Raw genomic sequence first — 10,410 nt, 5'->3', positions numbered from 1 at the left:
TGAAAAGGAGATAAAAACCCACAAGCACAAACTGAAGAGCAGTAACGGACTGAAAAGCACAAATCATCTCTCACCAAACTTCTACTAACACGAGATTAGCAGAAGGAGCCCAAAGGGAAGAGCATTGGCTATTGAACTTCCTTTTTCTAGTCCCATCGTACGTGTTGTACGTCACCGCATTCTTGACAGTCGGACTTTGGTGTGACCGTGTGTATGCAAGACAGCTTGAGCGGAATTCCGTCGGAATTCCATCGGAGAAACCTTCAGAGTTTATTCCGATGGCAAAACCACTCGTGTGTACGTGGCATTAGGGACAGCTGACATCCTTCTGAGGAATGCAAGGTAGATTAATGGGCGCCACACACTTCTTGAATGCAAACAGATTTATTGTCTCTTAAACAGAACTGTGGGAGAGAGCTTTAGGGCCAAGACACCCTTTAGTAGTTGGAATGTTAATTTAGCAGACTCCGAGACTTTTATAGGCAGAAAGCCATGCAGGAAAAGGCATCCAGCAAGACACCACATCTGCATAAGTAGGACCGCTGTCTCTTATGGCAACAATCTTCAAACAGTTTCTAACTAGGGATGAGCTTAATGTTCGGGCTGAATATAAGTTCAGCCCGAACATCGTGTATTTGCCCGTTCACCGAAGAGCGCCCCATAATGCACTGCGAGATCACAGTGCATTGCTGTATGATGATTGGCCAAAGCATGCACCTGACCTGCATGCTTTGGCCAATCACAGCACCCTCTGCTAAGACAGCCATAATTGGCCAAAGGCAGGGTGCCTTTGGCCAATCATAGCTCAGGGGGACTAAGTGCATGCCCCACACTATATAAGGCTGCTTACACGGCTCTGTGTAGTGTTGTTGGTGTGGACAGAAGTCAGGGATCAAAGTAGTGGAACAGCAAGCAGAATCTGGAGCCAGAAGGGATGTCAGCAAAACCAGTCTTTAAACAGGAACGCAGGAAATAGTTTCTTGTGTTGTGATCAAGGCAAAGGCAGAGCTCCTCTGGACTGGTTGGCTTAAGTAAGCAGGACTGACGAGCAAGATCATCAACAGCTGAGTAACTGTGGAGAGAGATGGGAGCTGGTAATTAGCTGACAGCTGAGCGGCCAGCTCAGAAAAGGAAGGGTTGAGCCCAGCCCCGACAGTATGCCCTCCTCAACTCCTCCCCCTCGGAGGACCACCAGGCTTGAGGGGAAAACGTCTATGGAAATCTCGGAGGAGGACAGGGGCATGTACGTCCAAGGATTAGACCCTGCGCATCTGCGGTCAGCATGGAGTCTGTACCTATCATTAGCATGACGCAAAGCCTCATGGACTTGTGCCCAAGTAGAACGAAGACCACGGAGATGCTCCTCTAATGCAGGAATACTCTGAGGAACAAAGGAGTCAGGCAACGTGGAAGGTTGGAAACCATAATTGGCCATAAACGGGGACAATCAGGAAGCAAAATTGTAATAGGTCTGACCAGTTGTTATGATGGTCAGAAATATAGCAACGTAAGTATTGATCCAAGGACCGATTAGCTCGTTCTGTGGCCCCATTAGACTGCGGGTGATACGCAGAGGAGAATGCAAGCTGATATCCCAACTGTGCACAAAAGGCTCACCAGAACCGGGACACAAACTGACTACCCCTGTCCAAGACAATCACCTTGGGTAGCCCATGTAAGCGAAAAAGATCTCCCGAGCAAGAATGGAAGTCAGTTCCTTAGACGGGGCAACTTCTTAAGTGGAATACAATGACACATATTTGAGAACCGGTCAACCACCATAAGGATAACTGTGTTGCCTTGGGAGTTGGGTAACTCTACAATGAAATACATAGACAGGTGGGTCCAGGGCCTCTCATTGGGTATGGGTTGTAGGAGGCCCACTGGAAGGTGTTGCGGAGTCTTTCTCTGAGCACACACAGAACAGGCAGCTACGAAGGCAGTTACATCAGCACGTAGCCTAGGCCATCAGAATTGTTGGGAAATGGCCCAAATGAGTTGATTCTTCCCAGGTTGGCCAGCTGCCCTGGGTGGTAAGTCTGGAGCATGGCAGTACAGAGACTCTCTGGGACAAAGCAGCGGTCACAAGGTTTGTCAGGAGGAGCATGGAGAAGGAGAAGTGAGACTGGTGTGAACCTTAGCCAGAATACGATCAGGAGGAATCACAGGAATCGGAACCGACTCCAACTTGGGATAGGAGGAATATTGCCATGACAAGGTGTCAGCCCTTACATTCTTAGTACCAGGTAAGAATGAGACAATGTAATTGAAACTTGACAAGAAAAGAGCCCATCGCTCCCTTCTGGGAGAGAGGCGTTTAGCCTCAGACAAGAATGTAAGATTCTTATGGTCAGTAAGAATAAGAACCGGCACAGTGGTACCTTCGGGGAGATGTTTCCATTCTTTCAGGGCTAAAATGATCGCTAACAGCTCTGTCACCAATCTCGTAATTGCACTCAGCAGGTAACAATTTCCTGCTACAAGTCTCCTGCTTCACATCTGCAGGCACTCGTGTTCCTCCTGGCCCTCGGTTCCCTCTGTTCCACTTCCAGCGGGACCAGGGCTGGAGATACAAGGGAGGCCGACCTCGTCATTTCAGTCTACTATCGGGTACGTGACACATATCCTTCTAGTGCTGGGCACCAGTGACTGACATCACATCTATGAGCCCGACCAAAAATGGTTGTGGCATTAGTAGTGTTTTGGACCGGCGATTCCTATGTGTGATGTGACATCTGAACTACACATCCTAGGGATCCTTGCCACAACCCGAAGAGACTCCTGGGAGGAACTATAAAAGAGTCTGGAGATCCTTGCTGCACTCTCTTCTTCCTGGGCCTTTCTGTGCGGGGAGAGAGGCTCCAAACCAATCAATAAACGCTTATTGCGGGTTTTTGTTTACCAAAAATATGTAGAAGAATACATATCGGCCTAAACTGAGGGAAAAAAAATTGTTTTAAGTTTTTTTATTGTAGCAAAAAGTTAAAAAAATTTTTTTTTTTTCAAAATTGTCGCTTTTTTTGTTTATAGTACAAAAAATAAAAACTGTAGAGGTGATCAAATACCACCAAAAGAAAGCTCTATTTGTGGGAAAAAAAGGACGCCAATTTTGTTTGGGAGCCACATTGCACGACTGCGCAATTGTCAGTTAAAGCGACGCAGTGCCGTAAAATTCTTCCGGGGCTGAAGTGGTTAAAAAATAAAATTGGAAAAAAATTGTAAAAATGAAAAAAAAATAATGTGACACCATCCAAAAAGCATTGTGAAAAATGAAGAAAGAATTAGTAAAAATAAATAAATGAGTTTGCTGCCTTCCTGAAATTAGTTTTTGCAGGTTGGGATGTCTGAGCAGCACCCTAGTGATTAGGAACAGGGCTGCTGGAAAGGTAAATATATTACCTGTTATGTCTTCTCACATTGCTATTTGGTGCATGTAGTATAAAATGTGCATAGAAAACATATGAATGATAAAAATATGGGAGATTGAAATACAGAGAGTGACAGGTTCACTTTAACAAGTTGGTGGGCGGGGCGGAGGAGAACGTAAGCCGATCTATTACGTAACTACGGAAAAGTAAGACGTTCTCCGCCCTGGTCATGTGACCTCGAGGGAGGGGTTCTATGTAAAATGGCGTCGCTTCTTCAGCTGGAGAGAGTGCTGTATTTGGTGCACGGTGAGAAAGAAATTCGAGCGCCGTTATCTCAGCTCTACTTCTGCCGATACTGCAGTGAGCTGCGCTCTTTGGAATGCGTCTCTCACGAGGTAAATAACACGACGCCCTTTTTCCTCTAGGGTGATCCGGCATCTCTGAGAGCAAAGGCTCCTGGAACTAGCCAATAGCGCAGCAGGAAAGACCTACGGCTGCAGTCTGATTGGTTACTTAATGCTGCTAAGCCGCTTTCCCCGCCTTCCTGTGAAGTGGAAGTCTAGGAGGGAATGGGTGGGGTTTTAGTATTCTGTGCGCTGATTGGGGGACTGCGATGTCAGTCACTGTCATGGGCCTTAGAATGATTTGGCATGGGTTCTGGGTGTGCTTTTTTTTAACTAGAGGCCGAGTCCTAAGCGATGATGGTGGCAGTGTACGGATACACTGTCTGTGAATGTAGAGCTGGAAGCTGTACAGTACAAATCCGGCTGTTGAATCTCTGTGCTGAGCTTACGTGTGTCAAAACAAACCTAGGCCTCATACACACAGTGCCTGCCAGATCCGATCTGTCTGAGCACATAGCCATGGTGGACACAGGCCTGCTGGACTGGGTCTACTCTGGTTGTATTCCTGCTGCTTTACACAGCTGTTTATCAATATTGATCATCTAGCAAATTAACATCAGCCCCAAAAGGTTTTACCTCCTTCATGAAGATATTATTATTATTTCATCACTATGCTACTTTTCAAAGCAGTGTTCGGTGCTCCCCCCCCCCCCTCTCTCTCTCTCAAAATGTAAAAGTGAGCATCTGAAAATATTGCAGCTGCTGACTCTTAATATCAGGACACCTACCTGTCCAGGGAGCCCGCGATGTCCTCACCCAAAGCTGATTTCGGTTCGACTCCTGGGTGCTACCGCCGCCATTCCTGGTAAGGGAAACTGGCAGTGAAGCCTTTCGGCTTTACAGCTGGTCCCATACTGTGAATGGGCGAAGCACAACGGCAGAGGAGGGGGACCAACTCCTCAGGGATTGTCAAAAAATGGTTATCTGCCCCTCCCCTGAAAGGTGTCGGAGGGGGGGGGGGGGGCGACAAACTGTGTATGATCTCTCTCTATATATATATATATATATAGATAGATAGATAGATAGATATACACACACACATTAATTTCTAATGGTAATGGATCAGTGACTGATAGTATGGCGGACAATCTGACACGAACTGCACTTTGTGGGAACTGGCTTACACTGATGCTAAAACAGTAGTCCGTGCTAATAATATACATTGACTGGGAAGGAGGTAACTTCTGGGACATTTAAAGTGTTAACTGCCTAACGCTGTGTAAAGTGTTTTACTGTGTGGTGCTTTTACTAAGGGCTAGTTCCCACCATATCTGTTCCAGTGTGTGGTGGGTTTTTTTTTTTTTTTCCTTCCCTCCCTCTTCCTCCTGAGTGGAAACTCGGATGATTCATTCCAAAGCCATTTAATCAGAAGTCCTTTAGTCTATAGTCCATATAAAAATATTATAGCAGTGTGACTTCAAGGCAACTTCAGGGAATGCTTGGGTAATCTTCCTGTAATGTTGGATCTAAATCACAACAATTAAAGAGGTTGTAAACTCTATTAAAAAAATAAAATAAAACCCTGTGAGACAAAGGCATAATGAGCTAGTATGCATCACATAGCTCATTATGAAATGCTTACGGTACCTTAGATCGAAGCCTTCCGACAGCTGATATTTTCCCCAGAGTTTCTTTTGGGCTCCAGTGTTGTAGGGGGCTGGAGCTGAGATGTCACTCCCATGCATTTTCGCGGGAGCCGCTGTTCACGGCACAGGGCTCGGAAGGAATGGCACCTGTGACATCCCGTGTGAGGTCGCTTCTGTGTTTACAATCAGGAGACTGGAACAAAGCCATTTTCGGCTTTGTTCCAGTCTGTCACTAGGCACCGGAAGAGCCGGATCATTGATCGGGTTTCCCGGTGGGACGGGAGGCCTGATCAGAGCGGTGGGAGCAAGCAGCTTTTAGCCGCGTCGGTTGTTATCCCTGGAAAGCCAATCGCCCGCTCTAAACAATGGTACTGGGATGATGCCTGCAGCTGCGGGCACCATAACCCCTGAAAGCAGAGTATGCACATCTGCGTATGTTCGGCGGGAAGGGCTTAAAGTCCGATCGTGTGTCAGAGGCTTTATTATAGGCTTGCCTATACGTGAATATCAGCAGAGGAAGTTTTTATTTCCTCTAAGATGAGGATCTGACTTGGAGCTTGTGTACACTGCAGCTCAAAAAGCTGCTTTTGCAGGCATTTGAGCTTTTTTTTTCAACTTGAAGGTGTTGTGATCAGTGCTATAAAAATGCACTGATTACTGTGTAAATGACACTGGCAGGGAAGTGGTTAAACACTAGGGGGCAGTCAAGGAGTTAAGTGTGTCCTAGGAAGTGATTCTAACTGTGGGGGGGGGGGGGGGGGGTGGGCTTCCCCATCGCATGACCGTGATCACTGCTCTTGATGAGAGGGAGCAGTGATCTGTCATGTCACTAGGCAGAATGGGGAAATGTCTTGTTTACATAGGCATCTCCCCGTTCTACCTCTCCGTGACATGATCGCGGACACAGGTGGACATCGAACACTGTACGAGGCGCATGCGCCCACTAGCCCTGCAGATTAAAGGGGATGTACAGGTACGCACATTTGTCCACCGCTCCCATTGTGCCGACGTATATTGGTGTGCGGCAGTCGGCAAGTGGTTAAAGTGGTTGTAAACCCTTACAGACCACTTTGACCAAAGGTAAGTCTAAATTAAGGCTTACTTGTAGGTTCAAGAAATATCTCCTAAACCTACACGGTTTAGGAGATATTTGCAAAAAGACAGGCACCTCTGTCTATGGAGCATGTGCCACAGACAGTGGCGCACTGAGCTCCCCTATGCACCAATATAGCATTCATGCACTTTCTTTGCAAAAATATCAACGCTTTCCATAAAATCTACAGACAAAAACCTTACTGTCCTCCATCCATGATTCTAAATTTATCTATTGCTTCTGTCTTGCATCCTAACAGACTATAGGTTATGACAGGGGTTGACAAATTTGCTTGGAATCTAGGAGCCAGCTTAAAAAGTTAGGAGCCAGGTCCGTGACGGCGATCCGGACCTGTCCCTGGCCTGACATGGAGACGAGTGAGGGGAAGATAGCAGCGCCGTCGCCGCCCCCCCCGTCTCCAAGTCATTGCCCATAGCTCTTAGAGGGAAATTTTTTTTTTTTTTTTTTTTCAAATGACAATTTTTTTTTCAATTGCATTTTAGTGTAAATATGAGATCCAAGGTCTCTCTGACCCCAGATCTCATATTTAAGAGGACCTGTCATGCTTTTTCTATTACAAGGGATTTTTACATTCCTTGTAATAAGAATAAAAGCGACACAACATTTTTTTTAAAAGAACAGTGGAAAAAAAAAAAAAGTTAAAATAAGCAGAAAAAATAATAATTTTTAAACGCGCCCTGTCCTGCCCGCATATAAAATCGGTGTTCGAACCACACATAGGAGGTAGCGCCGTGATCGGTAGAGCGAGAGCAATAATTCTAGCCCCAGACCTCCTCTGTAACTCAAAACGTGCAACCTGTAGAATTTTTTTAAACGTCGCCTATGGAGATTTTAAAGGGTAAAAGTTTGTCGCCATTCCATGAGCGGGTGCAATTTTGATGCGTGACATGTTGGGTATCAATTTACTCGGCGTAACATTATCTTTCACAATATAAAAAATAATTGGGCTAACTTTACTGTTGTCTTATTTTTTTATTAACTAAATTATTTTTCCCAACAAAAGTGCGCTTGTAAGTCCGCTGCACAAATACGGTGTGACAGACAGTATTGCAACAACCACCATTTTATTCTCTGGGGTGTTAGAATAAAAAATATATATAATGTTTAGGGGGTTCTAAATAAAGGGAAGAAGAGGCAGGTAATATAAAACAGGCAGAGGAAATTTCATTAGCATTGCTGGTTTGTCATACCAACAGCGACCACAAGAGGGCGCCAGATTCCATAAGGAATCGTAGGACCGCAGAAGGCCTCAAAGCCGCGGCCTAAATTTTCGGCCGCCGGCGGAACGGCCCGACGCGATCACGCTGGGGGGGTCCACAGAGACAGGATACCCCCAGCTGTGCTGCCCCAGGCGCGAGGTCGCTATTTCTAGTCGCCAATGCGACCTGGCGCCCGGGTTTTGTCGAGCCCTGGGTTATGAAACAGTAAGGAGTTGACCAGCTGATCCAATTAGCACACATCCTGCATCATCCACCCTCCCACTCCCAGCTGCACTTTGATTGCATTTCATAAAAAACAAAAAAACAAAAAACAGTGGTCACCCTTCTCACTAAATACACTATGCAATCTGATTGTGTATGGCCATCCTTTTTACAAGTACATAGAAGGGACAGGAACACTCATCGACAGGACATCGACCCAATTCTAATGTTTTTGGCTCTATACACCACCACAATGGATTTGAAATGAAACAAGATGTGCTTTAATTTCAGGGTATTTTCATCCAAATCATCAGAACGGTGTAGGAATTACAACAGTTTGTATATGTGCCTCCCACTTTTTAAGGGACCAAAAGTAATTGGACAGATTAACAATCATCCATCAAACTTTCACTTTTTAATACTTGGTTGCAAATCCTTTGCAGTCAATTACAGCCTGAAGTCTGGAACGCATAGACATCACCAGGCACTGGGTTTCATCCCTGATGATGCTCTGCCAGGCCTCTACTGCAACTGTCTTCAGTTCCTGCTTGTTCTTGGGGCATTATCCCTTCAGTTTTGTTTTCAGCAAGTGAAATGCATGCTCAATCGGGTTCAGGTCAGGTGATTGACTTGGCCATTGCATAACATTCCACTTCATTCCCTTAAACTCTTTGGTTGCTTTCGCAGTATGGTTCGGGTCATTGTCCATCTGCACTGTGAAGCGCCGTCCAATGAGTTCTGAAGCATTTTGCTGAATATGAGCAGATAATATTGCCCGAAACATTTCATAATTCATCCTGCTGCTTTTGTTAGCAGTCACATCATCCATAAATACAAGAGAACCAGTTCCATTGGCAGCTATACATGCCCACGCCATGACACTACTACCACCATGCTTCACAGATGAAGTGGTATGCTTTGGATCATGAACAGTTCCTTTCCTTCTCCATACTCTTCTCTTCCCATCACTCTGGTCCAAGTTAATCTTGGTCTCAACTGTCCATAGAATGTTGTTCCAGAACTGTGAAGGCTTTTTTAGATGATTGGGAAACTAATCTGGCCTTCCTGTTTTTCACGCTCACCAATGGTTTACATGTTGTGGTGAACCCTCTGTGTTCACTCTGGTGAAGTCTTCTCTTGATTATTGACTTTGACACACATACACCTACCTCCTGGAGAGTGTTCTTGATCTGGTCAACTGTTGTGAAGGGTGTTTTTCTTCACCAGGGAAAGAATTCTTCGGTCATCCACCACAGTTTTCTGTGGTCTTTTGGTGTTGCTGAGCTCACCAGTGTGTTCTTTCTTTTTTAATGATGTTCCAAACAGTTGATTTGGCCACACCTAATATTTTTGCTCTCTCTCCGATGGGTTTGTTTTGTTTTTTCAGCCTAATGATGGCTTGCTTCACTGATAGTGACAGCTCTTTGGATCTCATGTTGACAGCAACAGATTCCAAATGCAAATGGCACACTTGGAATGAACTCTGGGCCTTTTATCTGCTCCTTGTAAATGGGATAATGAGTCCAGTTAATGTTTGGAAGTTTTAGTCCATCTTTTTTCTTTCTGGATCCAGACATGGGTTAAAGGTTCTGGCAGAAGTTGAAAGCAGCAGCCAGCTCAGGAGAGCACTAAAAATAGCGCCTGAAAAAAGCCTCAGCTGCAATCCCAGTGTGAAAGCCCGAGTGCTTTCACCTGGGGCGCTGCGCTGGCAGGAAGTGTAAAAAAAAAAAAAAAAAAATCCTGCAAGCCGCTTCTTTGCAGCATTGTAGGAGTGGTGAATAAAGTGCCCCTGCCCATTGAAATCAATCAGCGGCCGCTAGTGGGGGTTATACGACGGTAAAGTGACGTTAAAAATAGCGGTGCTTTACTGCCAATGCCGGGAGTGTGAAGATGCCCTTAGAGTGGGCGCCTCCCTTTTTATATTTTTGCAAAAAAAACTACATGAATGCTATATTGCACATAGGGGAGCTAGAATTTAGAAAAAAAAAAAAAGGGGTGAACTTTGCCTTTAAAGTCTATGGGCACAGGTCGGCTAGATGTTGCCTTTAGGCTGGGTTCACACTGCTGCGGGGGGGAGATCCGGATGTGATTCGCACCGCAAATCACATCCGATCTCCGTAGCGATGCGAGTTCAGCCATACAGATAGTATGGCTGAATTCGCAGCGCTCCCGCAGCAAACTCGCACGGGACCCTTTTTTTGGTCCGCAACAGAATCGGATCGCATGGGGGTTCACACCATGCGATCCGATTCCTGTGCGAGTCGGCAGATCGCACTGCGATATGCGGACGGATCTGGGGGTTATATTAACATAACATTGACACTCCCAGCCGTCCGCATAGGGCAGTGTGAACTGCCGGCGGGAGGTGTGCGATGCGGGAAAACGCCGCGGATTCGCGGCGTTCCCGCATCGCAGCGGTGTGAACCCGGCCTAAAAGTTGTACAGGAAACTTTTCTGAAGTTGGAGCAACTTCAGTAGTGCAAGAAAAGACAGCGCTCACTGACTAAAATAGGACAT

At 45.9% G+C, this 10,410-nt stretch overlaps 1 protein-coding gene across 2 annotated transcripts in view; it reads left to right on the top strand.

The window, feature by feature from the left end:
- The first annotated feature begins 3,583 nt into the window (after positions 1 to 3,583).
- DCTN4 (dynactin subunit 4) overlaps positions 3,584 to 10,410 on the top strand; it is a 30,462-nt gene continuing 23,635 nt past the window's right edge. For both annotated transcript variants that reach the window (XM_077468309.1, XM_077468308.1), the window contains exon 1: positions 3,584 to 3,763. In XM_077468309.1, coding sequence (XP_077324435.1) covers positions 3,629 to 3,763 — 135 coding nt within the window. In that variant the 5' untranslated portion in view covers positions 3,584 to 3,628. The remainder of the gene's footprint in view (positions 3,764 to 10,410) is intronic.

Source organism: Lithobates pipiens, unplaced genomic scaffold (assembly GCF_037356315.1).
Source record: "Lithobates pipiens isolate NorthernLeopardFrog02 unplaced genomic scaffold, aLitPip1_a1.2 Scaffold_8, whole genome shotgun sequence".
NCBI classification, from domain to species: domain Eukaryota; kingdom Metazoa; phylum Chordata; class Amphibia; order Anura; family Ranidae; genus Lithobates; species Lithobates pipiens.
The sequence above is the reverse complement of the archived record's forward strand: the minus strand, read 5'-3'. Positions and strand labels throughout refer to the sequence as shown.